This window comes from Felis catus, chromosome D1, assembly GCF_018350175.1.
Source record: "Felis catus isolate Fca126 chromosome D1, F.catus_Fca126_mat1.0, whole genome shotgun sequence".
Classification (NCBI taxonomy): domain Eukaryota; kingdom Metazoa; phylum Chordata; class Mammalia; order Carnivora; family Felidae; genus Felis; species Felis catus.
In genome coordinates, this window is record NC_058377.1 from 26673731 (window position 1) to 26690133 (window position 16403).

General features: G+C 40.1%; 1 protein-coding gene across 5 annotated transcripts in view; it reads right to left on the reverse strand.

The window, feature by feature from the left end:
* Positions 1–16403, reverse strand: part of PRDM10 (PR/SET domain 10) — a 103177-nt gene that overhangs the window by 46025 nt on the left and 40749 nt on the right. For all 5 annotated transcript variants that reach the window (XM_045038528.1, XM_019811558.3, XM_045038526.1 and 2 more), the window contains 3 exons: positions 15516–15575; positions 2834–3059; positions 767–1008 (listed from right to left, as the gene is read on the reverse strand). In XM_045038528.1, the coding sequence (XP_044894463.1) occupies positions 767–1008; positions 2834–3059; positions 15516–15575 (528 nt within the window). The remainder of the gene's footprint in view (positions 1–766; positions 1009–2833; positions 3060–15515; positions 15576–16403) is intronic.

The following is a 16403-nucleotide window of genomic DNA, read 5'->3' on the forward strand; positions in this document are numbered from 1 at the left end:
ATAAATAAACATTAAAAAAAAATTAAAAAAAAACCCACCCCCCAAATATTCTCCCTTCCTGCTGCCCTTTCATGGTTCTCCAGAGTGGCTCTCCAAGAAGCAGACAGCGCAGAGGTTGGATAGAAGCAAAAGCATCAAATGTGAAGAACAGAGATCAGTATAAATACACTTTAATATTAGGTGAGCCATTCTTTAACAACAGCTTCAACAGGACAGACCTGTTTCAGAAACTGAAAAGTAGTTTTCCTATTTTAGGGAAATTGTCCTCTCCCAAAAATAAATATTTTAAAAAAAGAAGAAAGAAAAGGAGATTGGGAGACATGGAGAGACACCAGGGATGGGTGCGCACACAGAGGAAAGGCATGAGGACACAGAGAGAAGGAGGCCGTCTACAAACCGAGGAGAGAGCCCTCAGAGGAAACCAACCCCACCAGCACCTGCATGGTGGCCTTCCAGCCTCCAGCGCTGTGAAAAAAAATAAATTTCTGTTCTTGAAACCACCCAGACTGTGGTAGTTGTGACAGCAACTCCAGCAGACAATACAGCCCCTGAGAATGGCCACCTCTCAGAATAATCCCTGAGGGGGCTAAAACTGCAATCTCCAATTTATTGGTGAGAGAGAAAATGTTTCCCTTCCAAACAAATTCAGCAGGGAAAGAAAATACTAGCAAACAACTGCTATGGAATTAAGAAAATCAGTAGGAAAACATGTGCCTCTTTAAAAGTTATTAAGAGCAAGAGTGAACTATAATAAAGCAGAAATTACCTTCAGATGAATGTAACAGTCTTTCAGCTCGGACTCCCTGACGAGGGGTCCCTCCACAGGGCCAAACTGGGTGCGCTTGGGAATGCGCCTTTTGGAGAACACCCCTCCAAGGAACCTGTCGATGTAGAGGACCAGGGGGAGGCTCGCTCGCGCTCTAGTGAGCACAGGCCGATTGGGGATTGGATGCAAGGGGCCATGCTTTGGGCACACTGAAGAATGAGCGTTATTACACTCTTCACACCCTGCAAAACAAAGAAAATCTTAAAGTCAAATTCCTGAACATCACCTGATCTCAGGTAAAAAGTTCTAACCTGAAGCCTGCCCCCCCCCAATCTAAGGTTGCAAGCCAAAATCCAATTAACTCCTACAATTATACTACCCATTCAATTGTAATATGCCAGCTTTCATAGACTGTAGACCAATAAAATCCTGTCCCTTTCCTCTAAAATCAGCCAGAATTTGCTTGTGCCTATCAAAAATAATACACAGGCAGTGACTTATTTCTCTACTGGAGATTAAGTCACATAGTAGTCCACTAAATTTACAAATCAATTATAACAGTTCTGAAAAGAAAAAAAAGAAGAGCTTATTAGGATAAATGCTGCAAAATCTGGTAAGACAAAATAGGTGAATTTTATAGTATGTAAATTATAGCTCAGTGAAGCTATTTAAAAAACCCTGACAATACCATTTAATCAGTTTCCTCAAAGGGAGTCATGGAAGCCTCATTGTCTGGGAATGTCTAACTCAAACAGAAAGAGCACAATGCAGAGTTTGAGATTTCAATGCATATTGTGCGAAGATAATGCTAAGATGAATGAATGAATTTAGCATTCTATCCTGCATTCTCTTGAATGATAGTTAGCCCAGACCAGACAGGACACATTTCCAGCTCTTTCTAGGAGTGATAACTTTGCACTCAGCATCTACACTCAGTCTCTCTTTCCCAGTGGAAACTATTTGTAAGCTAACTGCCAGCACTAGATATAAATGGCCACAAAACAGAGAAAAGTGCCTGGACCACACAGGCATCCTACTCATGACCCTTAACCACATTTAATTAACCAAACGTCTCTCACCCAACTGCAGCTGTGTGATGACCTGGCTTAGGAAATAGGTACTTTTCAATTCCTACAATTCTCCAATAACAGAGAGTTACTTTGTATTACTATTTGTAAGATAAAGTAACCTTATGTGTATTTGACTAAGGAGTTGCTTTGAAAACTCACGAATTCAAGGAAAAACAAAATGAGGAAGTTCTCTATTGCCCATGGAGGTGAGCACTGGCCCCAAGCACACAGACTTTCCCATCACCACACAGAAGGCCCCAGGAAAGAGTTGGCGCGTCCACAAAGTTCTGAACAGCCTCAGTAATTCAACTAAATGAGATACGAACTTCGCCATGTAAGCGTGAAAATCGATGAAAAGCAGCAATGATTTGGTAGGTGAAAGCAGGAACCCTCCCATTCTCTCCCAAAGCAGACAGTACAGAGAGGCAGTAAGTGTGGCAGTTAACGGGGGTCACACTGGAGCCAGACCACCTGAGCTGCAATCCTGACTCTCAATTAACATCATCTCTGGAAAGCGACCAACCCCATCAAAAGGCTATGGAAAGCATTAAGTAACTCAGAAAATGTACCACCGGTTCCTACCATATAATAGGCATGTTTAAAAGGTTACTGTGAAGAGAGGCAAGACAGCAAAGCAAACTTGTTGAAGCTGAAGTGGCAGAAAGTTCCAGGACTGGACAAACGTACCCCAGTGGTGTGACAGCTCAAGGGCTGGTCTCAGAGACTTGGGCTCCGAACCCGATCCACCACTCACTCCTGCGTGACGTGAACCACTCACAGAGCAGGCTGCTTAGCTTCTTCTGACCATCGGTTCACTCATCACTAAAATCTGAACCCACGAGAAAGCATCAGCGCCTCCCTCACAGGCTGCGGCGGGGACTGAGTAAGATGGCACATGCAGAGCAGGAAGCACGGCATCTGCACACAGGAAGCCCTCAGCACATGGTAACCATGTTGCTGTGACCACACACACTCCCAAGGAACAGCTCATACTTACATAAGTCATGCGGGTCAAAGGGCCGAGGCGGATCCGGTTCCCAGTCATCCAGGTCTGTGTCTTCACCATCCTCCTCCTCTTCTTCCTCAGTATCTTCGTCCTCATCCTCATCCTCTTCCTCTTTGGCCTCCAGTCTACCCATAGGGTTCTGCAGTGTTGCCAAAGGGTCTGAACCATCCACACCCTCAATTGAAGGTAACACCTGGTTATGCACCGGTAATGAGGCCTGGACAAAGTTTAACCATAAAGTTAGCACACATTTGCTTTCACCTGGCTGGTATACACACACACACACACACACACACACACACACACACACACACACACACTACAAGGTTCTGGTGGAAGATGTTCATCACATCAGCTCCCTTCAAGACCCTGAAGAAGAAAGTATTTCCAGCTCTAGGCTGCCTACATCTTTGCTATTTCTACCCCACATCTGGGAAAGCTGTTAAGAAAGCCTGGGCACTCCCTCCTTTAGTGCCTGCCCTGTCTCCCCAGAGACTTCAAACCTTTCCATACCTTCTCGGTGTATCCGTGGTGTCATGTCTCAACATCTGAATTCAATTTTGAGTGTGCGTATGTGTGTGTGGGGGGGGTCCCTCCTGCCTTTTCAGGGTGGACACAACACAGTGTAAGTAATAATTTGACCAATATTCAACCACTTCACTTTTAAAACTAAACACACGGCAGGGGGCGGGGAGGGGGTGCCTGGGGGGCTCAGTCGGTTAAGCGTCCAACCCTTGATTTCAGCTCAGGTCATGATCTCACAGTTCGTGGGTTCAAGCCCAGTGTTGGACTCTGCACTGACAGTGCAGACACCTTTTTAAGACACCTTAAAAAGTTCCCTACCTAAGTAAGTGTCACGGGGTTATATGCTACCCCAGGTTCTTTTATCCAATCTTATTTCCACTGCCCGTACTCAAGTCATGTCCCTTTCCTGTTCAATAAATAAAGCAAGTTTTTTAAATGCCTACTCCTTCTTTCTTTATCTTCCCATATGTTGCCGTCCCCGCCCAGAAGGCTCTTCCCCCACCAATCTCCCAAACACTGTCGTGTTCCGGTTTCTCCATGAACCATCTCTGACCACTCTAGTCCTCCCTGATTCTCCTCTGCTCTGATCCCTGTAGCATTTGGAGTCATGGAATCCCATCCTACAACATCCCTCTGCTCCAACATTTCATCATCTCACCAGACAGGCCAGATCATTTGGAATCATTCAGTGATGGTTCCGTGAGGCCGAGTTCTCCCTGTCTCCATGCAGGAGGCAGCGCCTGCACCTTTCCCCTCAAGTAAGACAGAATCGGCGAAGATAAGAGGCTCTGCAAATACTCCAAGACCAAAACCCCTACCTCATTCAAGAATTTTCACATGGCCAAATTTCCAGATCCCTCACCATCCTGTTGGCTTCAAGTATTCGTCAATGGAGTCCACATTTTCAAATGAATATGGCTTCAGATTACATTAGCATTGATGACAGCCATTGTTCCACTACTGACCCAGTTTGAACTTGAAAATAACTAAAATCCCTGAGTCCTTTCTTCCTCCCACAGAGTGCTATTAAACCATTTTACTCCTCCTCATGACTTAAATAGCTGATTTTTACTTAAATGGGGGGGGGGGGGGCAGGCAGATTTTGCATTTATCTCCAGTAATTTCATTTTGTTACTTTTTCTCTTCTTCCAGTCTGCCAAGATCCTTTAGAGTCTTGATTCTGACGCCTCACACATTAGCTATTTCTCATAGCTTTGTATCCAGTGCCAAACACCATCTAGGTTTCAATTAGCGTGCATTTGCATGTGAGTCCTTCTTGCCTCTCCAACTGCACCTCAGGGAAGTAGACCATGGGCTTTGGACTCACACAGACTTGGATTAAAATCCCGGCCCCACTATTTACTGAGTTTAATAAAGCCTCTCTGAACCTCAGTTTCTTTACCTGTCAAATGGACATAGTCATACATGCCTCATTAGTTGTTGTGAGGATAAAATGAAACACTATGTATATGAGGTCAGTAGTAGAGTATCTGGCATTTAGTAACTGCTTGATATTAATAATAATCAACTACTACCACAAGTTCTTTAAGGACTGAGATATCACATACTTCCTCCACAACCTTAAAAGAGCATGTAGCAGGGATTCAATGAAGATTCATTTATAGAAATACATTTGGCCCTTTAGGAAATGACATAAATCTCTTCAGCCACGTAAAGGAACTCTACTGTATTCACAGAAAGTCCTTTTTCAGTAGTGCTTCTTTTTTTTTTTTTTTTTTAAGCGAGAGAGAGAGTGTGCATGAGCAGGGGAGAGGGAAGGGACAAAGGGGGGAGAGAGAGAGAGAGAGAGAGAGAGAGAGAGAGAGAGAGAACATTTAGCAGGTTCCATGCCACAGAGCCCGATGAGGGGCTTGATCCCAAGACCCTGAGATCAATACCTGAGCAGAAATCAAGAGTAGGATGCTCAACCAACTGAGCCACCCAGGTGCTCCTCAGTTGTGCTTCTAAGAACTTCTCAAACTCCATGAAGAAACAGTATTGTCTGTGTTTACAGAATCTGACCTGGACAGCTGTACAGCAGCTTACAATTACTGCCCAATATTTGAAGCACTCAGGCTCCAGAGAGCAGATAAAATCAGTTACCTCAAAATAGCATGAGCATGTTTAAACATGCATTCATTTAACCCAGGAGCCAGACTCATATATGACATTCCATCTCTGGCTCAGGGCCTTTTAGAAGCTTTTATATGAAAGAACAAAATTCTGGGAGATGCTTCAGCATCACAATAAAAACAGGATAAAACATCCACTGAAGTGAGACTCATCAAGGAAAAGAACGAGGGACTTCTGGCAATGAAACTGCGTGCGTCACCTCCCCCCGGATCCTCTCCTGATCCTGCAACCAAGCTATTCTTGCTATCTCAGAGTGCGTTTTCCTTATCACCCTTTATTCGAAGCCACTTAAATTTCATGCCAGCGTTAGTGATGAATGTTATCACACACTGAACAAACTAAAGCATATATATCCACCTCTACTCCACATAAATTCTTTATCACTTTGCAGAGCCAACCGAAACGAATGAATTCAGTAACCCAGAGTTATCCCAGTGAAGCTGTGATGCATTTTTTCCCAACAGATGCTGCTAGAGAGACTGTGGTTGGGCAAGGTTACCGCTGGCTTCTGGCCACTGCTGAGAAAGCTGACATTAAAATAGTACCAACAACCTCCTCCTCCCCCGTGCTGGAACACTCCTGAAAGGCTGTAGCAACTAAAAGGCTTGAATCCTTCAGCATTAGCTTGAAGAACTGACGCTAAAGCAGAGGTTGTGTATAGACCAGAATCACGCGAGATACTGTGAGCGTTAGTGTCGATGATAATCACTTCTAGGTAACCAGTGTATTTCTAGGTAGCACAGACCTTGATACACAGTGGGCACACCTTAAAAATTTGTTTAATTAATAATTCAAAGCCAACTGACATTTCTGGAGAGCTAGGCATGTCTTTAAATTCCTTTGAGGTCGGGTAACACTACCACACGGCTCCTAAGTGACAGAGAGGGAATTCAAATTCAGACTCTGCCCTGCTTTTTCCACTCCGTCACAGTGGCACCTATGTGGTTAAGTCTGTTCAAGGAGGGCACCAGAGGAGGTAAACATCACACACACCTTGAATACCAGAGCAACAAGGTAACCACACCTGCTCCGGAGGCACCAACCAGGCAGTGAGGAGGCGAGCTGTGTGTGCCAAGTTCACTCACAGGAAGTGAGTAAGCAACAAAAATATGTTAATCCTATGCACTTTATCATGCACAACAAAACACAGGACAAGGAAAAAGAATGTGTTCAACTTATGGTACACTTTCTCCTGCCCACTTAATATCAGTCTCCGTAATTATTTCTGAAATTACATAATGCATTTCAGGATACAATGTATCCCAGAAGTGAAATATGAAACTACATTGGACAGCAGCAAACACAACAGAATGCTTCTGGATTCCTACTGAGACCAATTATCATTGTAGCATATTTCCTTCTCAGTGTGTGGGGAGTCACACATGTTCATTTTCAGAAACAAAGGAGAGAGCGTGCTTCTAGGTCTGGAGAGTGCCAGTGTCTTCCTTAAGGACAAGAGATGCACATATATGAAAAAGCCTTCAGATGAATGTTGCCACCACTATAAACAACTGAAAATAGGAAAGTTTTTGCTAAGGGGAGAGGGGAAAAAGCACTCATCCACTGTGGTAAACTGTCACTCTTAACTTCCTATCTAGAATTTTTCCAGGTCACAGAATAAACTGACCATCTCTAAGGTATTTATTAGAGGCAGAAATAAAAGCCATGCTGGTTGAAAGGAAACTGCAAGAAGGAAAGGTGCTAAGCCAATAGTTACACCGCCTCATAACGCCAGGGCTCAGAGAACTCTCCGCCTACAAAACATGAGAGGAGCAGATTGTTTCTGGAGATTAGAGAAAATGAAGGGCTCTTTGAGGTGCCAAGGGCAGCAAAACTTCTAATTAAAACTATGCCTTGATATTAAAACAACAAAATGCCATTTTGCCTATCAGATTGGCAAAATTTGAAAAGAATGCAAATACTCAGTGTGGCAAGGGTGAGTGGAAATAGGTATTCGCACGTATCGTTAGTGGGAAGGTAAATTTTTCAGCATCTGCAAAGCAATTTAGAGAGTCTTATCAAAATAACTTTCCCAAGTGCTCACTTCCGCAGCACATATACAAAATAACTCCCTCTCATCCCCGCAAATAACTTTCCCGTTTATAATAACAATTTTCAATCCCAGACTTTAGCCTCTACTACAAAGCTGTAATCATCAAGACAGCATGGTATTGGCACAAAAACAGACACATAGACCAGTGGAATACAAGAGAAACCCCAGAATTAGACCCACAAAAGTATGGCCAACTAATCTTTGACAAAGCAGGAAAGAATATCCAATGGAAAAAAGACAGTCTCTTTAACAAATGGTGCTGGGAGAACTGGACAGCAACATGCAGAAGAATGAAACTAGACCACTTTCTTACACCATTCACAAAAATAAACTCAAAATGGATAAAGGACCTGAATGTGAGACAGGAAACCATCAAAAACCCTAGAGAAGAAAGCAGGAAAAAACCTCTCTGACCTCAGCCACAGCAATTTCTTACTTGACACATCCCCAAAGGCAATGGAATTAAAAGCAAAAATGAACTATTGGGACCTCATGAAGATAAAAAGCTTCTGCACTGCAAAGGAAACAATCAACAAAACTAAAAGGCAACCAACAGAATGGGAAAAAATATTTGCAAATGACATATCGGACAAAGGATTAGTATCCAAAATCTATAAAGAACTCACCAAACTCCACACTGAAAAACAAATTACCCAGTGAAGAAATGGGCAGAAAACATGAATAGACACTTCTCTAAAGAAGACATCCGAATAGCCAACAGGCACATGAAAAGATGCTCAACGTCACTCCTCCAGGGAAATACAAATCAAAAACACACTCAGATACCACCTCACACCACTCAGAGTGGCCAAAATGAACAAATCAGGAGACTATAAAGGCTGGAGAGGATGTGGAAAAACGGGAACCCTCTTGTACTGTTGGTGGGAATGCAAACTGGTACACCCACTCTGGAAAACAGTGTGGAGGTTCCTCCAAAAAATTAAAAATAGATCTACCCTATGACCCAGCAATAGCACTGCTAGGAATTTACCCAAGGGATACAGGAGTGCTGACACATAGGGGCTCTTGTACCCCAATGTTTATAGCAGTGCTTTCAACAATAGCCAAATTATAGAAAGAGCCTAAATGCCCATCAACTGACGAATGGATAAAGAAATTGTGGTTTATATACACAATGGAATACTACGTGGCAATGAGAAAGAATGAAATATGGCCTTTTGTAACAATGTTGATGGAACTGGAGAGTGTTATGCTAAGTGTAATAAGTCACACAGAGAAAGACAGATACCATATGTTTTCACTCTTATGTGGATCCTGAGAAACTTAACAGAAGACCATGGGGGAGGCGAAGGAAAAAAAAAAAAAAAGGTTAGAGAGGGAGGGAGCCAAAACATAAGAGACTCTTAAAAACTGAGAACAAACTGAGGGTTGATGGGGGCTGGGAGGGAGGGAGGGTGGGTGATGGGTATTGAGGAGAGCACCTGTTGGGATGAGCACTGGGTGTTGTATGGAAACCAATTTGACAATAAATGTCATATTAAAAAAATAAAGAAAGAAAGAAAATAATAAAATAAATAAAAAATAAATAAATGAAACAATTTTCAACACATCAATTAGCGAGAACAGTATAATAAACCGCATGCGCCCATCACTCAGCTTCAACAATTATCAATTCAACGCCAACCTTATTTCAGTTACCCTGCCACTCACTTTCCCCCTCACTAAATTATTTTGAAACAAACTTCTGACAGGATACGTTTTCATCTATAAATAAATGGCTTAGTAGATATCTCAAAAAGAAAAGAACTTCTGTATTGTATGCATCATTCCTTAGTAATATCAAGTATGTAGCTGGTGTTAGAATTTCCCCAATTGTCTTACACTGCTGCATTTTTTTAAAGTTATTCATTTATTTATTTATTTATTTATTTATTTATTTTGAGAGAGAGAGAGAAAGAGTGGCAGAGAGAGGGAGACAGAGAGAGGGAAAGAGAATCCCAAGCAGGCTCCACTCAGCACGGAGCCCAACTCAGGGCTGGATCCCATAACCATGAGATCATGACCTGAACCAATAACAAGACACCGTGGGGCGCCTAGGTGGCTCAGTCAGTTAGGCATGCGACTTTGGCTAAGGTCATGATCTAGCGGCTTGTGAGTTTGAGCCCCGCATTGGGCTCTATGCTGACAACTCAGAGCCTGGAGCCAGCTTTGGATTCTGTGTGTGTCTCTCTCTGTCTCTCTCCTGCTCGTGCTCTCTCTCTCTCAAAAATAAATTTTAAAAATTAAAAAAAAAAAAAAAAGAGTCAGACGCCAAACTGACTGAGCCACTCAGGTGCCCCTCATGCTGCTGTTTTTGAACAGTTAGTTTGTTCAAATCAGGACTCAAGGTCCACATGTCACATGTGATGGATAGGTCTGTGAAGACTCCTTGAATGTGTAAATTCCTGTTCCTCTTCTTTTCCTTCACAATTTACTTGTGGAAGAAAATAGGCCATTTGTCCAAAGATCTTCCCACAGTCCAACTACACTGACTGCATCCTTTTGTGTCTTTCACTTGTTCCATTTTGTCTACTGTGCTTCCTCTAAGCTGAAAGTAGAATCTGGAGATGTAATGAGATTCAGGTGTTCGGTGTTGGGGGAGGAACACTTCATATGTTGTAAAATGCAAAGGAGGTACACAACACCAGGAGGCCTATAATGAATGGTTCTCTCTTCTCAGTGATATTAACTATGTCCAGAGGGTTAGGTCGAGCCATCCATTATAAAGTGCCTCATCAGCTTTTTCCTGATGCTTTCAGACTATTGTTGATGATCATTGCCTAGATCCCCATTTCATTAGGAAATGAAAAATGGTGATATTCCAAGCCAATCACCCTCTCTTTATTTATTAGTTGGAATGCTCCTATAAAGAAATTTCCCTCAAGTAATTATTTACCTGAGTGCATTCAGAGAGAAAGGCTGGATTCCTTTCCAACATTTACCAGTTTTTCAAATAATGTGGTCGTCCCCAACATCCTCCAAGAGTGACCAATGAGTTACTTCTTTTACTATTTAATGTAAATAAATAATTTGAAATATTTCCTTACGGATTTGAAATATATTTGATGTATTTCAATCTATTGTTGATGCTTTCCTTTTTTTACAGGTCAAATGTCCCATTTTGACATTTTCAAGCTGGATTGTGAGTTCTTTCCACAGGACCCCAGAAGTTTTCACTACCTTTCTTGCATTCTGACAAGACACTTGAGGCACATCTTGTATATTTCCTGTCCCAGAGCTTGAATCTGCCATTTCCCTTTTATTGGAAAATTGTATTAGAGACCACACTGGCTCATTGTTACTGGATTGATGACTCGGGCTAAACCTTTTCAGTGGTCCAAACTAGAAAACATGTGTTTTAAGAGAAAACACATTATGAGTTTACACAGACATTCTAATTCAGATTTAGCATTCTGGGATTTTATTTAACTTGTTTGATTTTTACATCTGTATCTTTTTTTCACTTTTACAAAAAATCTTGGCTCTTAAATAACTTTAAATATGAATACCTCTAGTCTCTATCATTTCTCTTTGGGGAATTTATTCTAAGGAAATAAGTGGATATGATATCTATGGCAATGTTCTATATAGTAGCAAAAAAAGAAAATAACTTACATATAAAACAATAAACAGAGAATATAAATAATAGAATGCTATACAGGGGCACCTGGGTGGTTCAGTCAGTTGAGCACCTGACTTTGGCTCAGGTCATGATTTCATGGTTCATGAGTTCAAGCCCAACATCCAGCGCACTGCTGTCAGCACAGAGCCTGCTTCAGATCATCTGCCCCCCTCTCTCTCTGCCCATCCCCCACTTATGCTCCCTCTCTCTCTCTCTCTCTCTCTCTCTCTCCAAACATTAAATATTAAAACATTAAACAAACATTAAAATACATACATATATATATGCATGCTATACAGTCAATAATGACAATGTAGCTTTTCAGGATGCTATTAAAAGAAAAAAATCAAGATGAAAGCTACTTCTGTTTTCTCTTCTTTTTTAAAAAAAATGAGCTGTAATTGACATATAACATTATATTAGTTTCAGGTATACAACATAATGATTTGATATTTGAAAGTCATTTTAAAAGAAAAAAATTGAATACTCTAGTTGAAAACACCATTGACTACTGAATAAATATGCAAAATCCAAACAAAATATTAGCAAACCAAATTCAGACATATATGAAAAGGATCAAGTAGTTTATTCCAGAATGCAAGTCTGGCTTAATTTGTAAACATCAATTAATATAATTCACCATATTAACAGAAAAGAGGAGAAAAATCTCAACAGATTCAGAAAAAGCATTTGAGAAAAGTCAACATCCATAGGGGCGCCTGGGTGGCTCAGTCTGCTAAGCATGTAACTACTGATTTTGGCTCAGGTCATGACCTCATGGTTCCTGAGATCCCTGCCACGCCAGGCATGGAGCCTGCTTGGGATTCTCTCTCCCTCTCTCTAAGCCTATTATGTGCTCTCTCTCAAAATAAGTAAATAGACATTTAAATATATATATTTTAAAAATCCTACATTAAACATCATTTTTAATAGTGAAAATTTTTCCTTTGAGACCAGGAAGGGAAAAAAAGAAACCTACTAGCACCACTTCTGTTCAACAATGTATTAGAGATCCCAACCAATAGATGAAAAGGGGAAAAAAAAGAAATAAAATTAAAAGATATAAGGTTTAGGAAGTATCGGAAAGAAACAAAAGTGTCAGTATTCACAGACAACATGACTGTTTGTTAAGAAAATCCAAAATAAAAGTTAGAAAATGAAAACTTTAGAGGCGCTTGGGTGGTTCCTTCGGTTAAGTGCCCGACTTTGGCTCAGGTCATGATCTCGTGGTCCGTGAGTTTGAGCCCCACATTGGGCTCTGTGCTGACAGGTCAGAGCCTAGAGCCTGCTTCGGATTCTGTGTCTCCCTCTTTCTCTGCCCCTCCCCTGCTCATACTCTGTCTCTGTCTCTCCCTCTCTCAAAAATAAACAAACATTTAAAAAAATGAAAACTTTAAAAATTATACCACTTATAATATCATCAAACACACCAAATATCCAGGAATAAGTCCACTGAAGGATGTGTAAGACTCACTACTCAGAAGATAGTTTTTTAACTTTTATTTTAAACTTAGGGATATATCATGTCCGCAGATTGGAGGACTCAAAACTATAAAGATGTCAATTCTTCACAAACTGATTCATAGATACAATGAAATTCCAAGCGAAATAAATCCTGCAGGACTTTTGTGGACACTTCCAGTTTGATTCTAACATGCATGTGGAAAAGCAAGGGGCCAAGAAACTCTTGAAGAACAAAGTGTTGAAAGGATCACACTCTGGAATATATATTGTGGTATATTCATAAAACCGAATACCAGATGGCAATAAAACAAGAAGGAAACAAAACCCCACAGCTTCAACACAACAACAACACAACAACACAAACGGATCTCCGGGGGCTTATGCTGAACAAGAGAAGCCACAAAGAAAGGAAATGATACTAAATAGTTCCATTTATATACAGTTCAAGACCATGGAATATTAATCTCCGATGTTAGCAAGCAGGCGAGTAGTTACTTTCAGGAGGAAGGAACAAGAAGTGATTAGGAGGAAGCATGAGGTTGGCTTTCAAGAGCTGGGAATGTTCTATATATCTGTGTGTTGGTTATACTGCATGCTTACTTCACAATATATCAGTGTGCTATATGCTTACAATCTTTTGTGCTTTTCTAGATGTATGTTGTAAGTCGGACACAAAGGAAACTACACAATAACATGGAAGAGAACAGATATAAAAATGATTATAGAGAATAGATTAGGTACAGAACTAGAAGAAGAGTCAATATACTTGTGACTGATGTTCCTGAAAAGTAAACATATCAAATGAAACTGAAAAGATTTTCAAAAGTCTGATAAATGAAAACGCTCCTGAAATAGTCTTAACCTATACATCTCAAGGACATACACTGTATAGGGAAATTCTGATTCATATGCTGGCAAAGTCATTAGACTTCCAAGGAAAACTTCAAGGATAAAGTATCAGATAGGCATGAAGACAGAGAAGGAATGAGGAAAATAATCAAAATTAGACTCAAGATTTCTACAGATTAAATGCCAGTAGAGAATGCAGCTAAACTCTAAATAACTGTGGTTAGTGAGCAGGACATAAATATATGAGTCACAATAATAATGCACCTGACACAGAACAGTGGTGAGGACACTGGGAGGAAGTGTCAGCGTCAGTGATGCTCTTATCACAGCAGGAGCCAAGGACAACACAGGACTAGACCTCAAGTGCAGTCCAGGAGAACATGATGACTCCAACCTCCTTTACTTTCACCTCAGTTTTATTTTCTTCTGCTCAAGTCAATTTAAGTTTAAAGCATTTAGATTCGTAACAGCATTTAGGGCACAATGCCATTCCCCCCCCCCCACCCCATGCCTGTTTATCTATTTGTATGTCTAGAAGGATGTCTGGAATAATAGTCGCCAAATATTAAGTTAATGAGGATGTTTCTGGACAGAATTTTTTTTTTATGTACTTCTTTTTTTGTGTTTTTGTTTTTTGTATTGCTTCAATATTTTATGAAAAAAAATTCATTACCCCAAAACTGAGTAAATGAACTAATCACCTAGGAAAGACAAAAAATTTTTTTTCTGCCAAGTTGTCAAAACTAATTAAATCTAGCCTATGCTTGCTTGATGGAATCAATAAATACAGAAAAGGACATGATTTGTCAAGAATATACCTAATTATTTTAAAACTATTAAAATGAAATAACTCTGCTATGGACTGTGTCTCCCCAAAATTTGTATGTTGAAAGCTAATCCCCACACCTGAAACTAATATAACACTGTATATTAGCTACACAGGGAATAAAAATAAAGAAAGCTAATCCTTAATGTAATGATATTAGGAGGTGGGGCCTCTGAGAGGTGATTAGGTATTGAAGGTAGAGCCCTCGTGAACGGGCATCCCCAGACACCTGGAGACTTCTTAGCCTCCAAAACAGTGAGAAATAAATTTCTGTTGTTTATAAGCCACCCAGTGTATCATATTGTATTTCAGCAGCCTCAACAGATTAAGACAAATTCTCACTCAAGTTCACAGACACCACAAAATTGCAGATTATTATCAATCAGGAATAAATTCAACTATAACTTAAATGACAAAGACTCCTAAGAATTCTCTCTAGATTTCATAAATAACATTAACAAAACTACTGTTCATATTTCAAGCGGAAGTATCTGAATCATCTACTAAAAGAATTTAAATGCACAAAGTGCTTACTAATGGGAATTTACTTCATAATCACTCATGACACTCAGTAGTACCGCTAAGTAACAGTCACGCTAGCCAACATGGAAATAAAACCATTTGGATCCATAGCTCCTTTACAGTAAGACTGAGGGGTATCTAGCTTCTATACCTTCTTTACCAGTTTCACAATCTGGAGGAAAATAAGGAAGAAATCCCTCAAAGTAAAATAGAACATACTAGAAATATGGATAAAAGGGGAAAAAAACATTTTAAAAGAAAACCAAGAAGGATCTCAATTTTTCAGAAGCTAGGATGAGAAAGGGTGCTATCAAATTTACATGCAGAAATGTTTTCCCTAATATTTAAAAATAGGAAAAGTACCAAAATGTTTCCAAATTTCCAAAAAGAGACATTTTTTAACTCAGGATTATTCTTTGGAACTTGAATCAATATCTTATTGATAGACTTAATTTTCACATTTTCCTGATGAATCATTTTCTTATTACTGGACTATTTCAATATGTACTGATTGGAATGTGTTCGGGCTATGTTTTGCTTTGTTTTCATCAAAGGAAGTAGAGACCATTTGTAACACATAAGAAATAGACAACCAGAGAATGCACAGCATAGGGTGGGGGAGGGGGGCACATTCCAGGGAACGGTAAACAATAAAAAGGCAAAAAAAGCAACTCATTACCTGCTGAGCTGTAGCATCCTGCTGGACATAAGCTACCTGCCCTGGGTCTGTAAACAGAGTCTAGGCAAAAAAACAAAACAAAACAAAAAACATATCAATAAATCTTTAGACAGCTTGCCTGCACAGGAAAAATTCTTGACAGGCTTTGTTCCCACGTAGCTAGTAATAATCCTTCATTAATAAAGAAGATAAAGATAGTAATCGTACTTTTAGCTAAAGCCTTTCATTCAGAGGGCTCCAAAGAGATTGTATAAGTTAACCATCTCAACTAGCTAACATACTGGACAATTTTACTCTTAAGCGAAATCTCTCTTGAGGTTGAATGTCAGCACTAATTAAAAGGGCATGTCACAGAAACGTAAAAGACATGGCATGAACAAGGGTGCATACGTTCACACATGACACTATACATCACAGGAGGAGACTCGTGATTAAGCGAAAATGGATAGAGACACAGACACACAGAAAACTAGTATATACACAAGGATATTTTTCAAACACAATGCATGCTCATTAGCAAAAAAGAACGAGAAGGAAAATAAGTTGAATTTAATGTTCCACAGATTCATCCCTGGATAAAGCCAGTAAAATCATAATTTTGAAAAGTTCTCATTATAAACACATAATAATTTGGGTCATGATACAACAAAGCTAACTAGAGAAGGAAAATCTTCAAAGTTATTTTAGCCAGGGCACCACAAAAAATCACCAATCCAGAAAAGTTTTCTTTCCTCTAATTTGTTCAAGCCTTTAGCAAACCTAGGGGAATAAGAACTGTAGTTGAGTTTTGATTCCAGAGGTACACATAGGAGAATTTCAGCCAGTTGTAAGATTTCTTAGACTTGGTATTTAAAACTTATCGTTAAGTCAGGGGGGCACCAGCCTGGC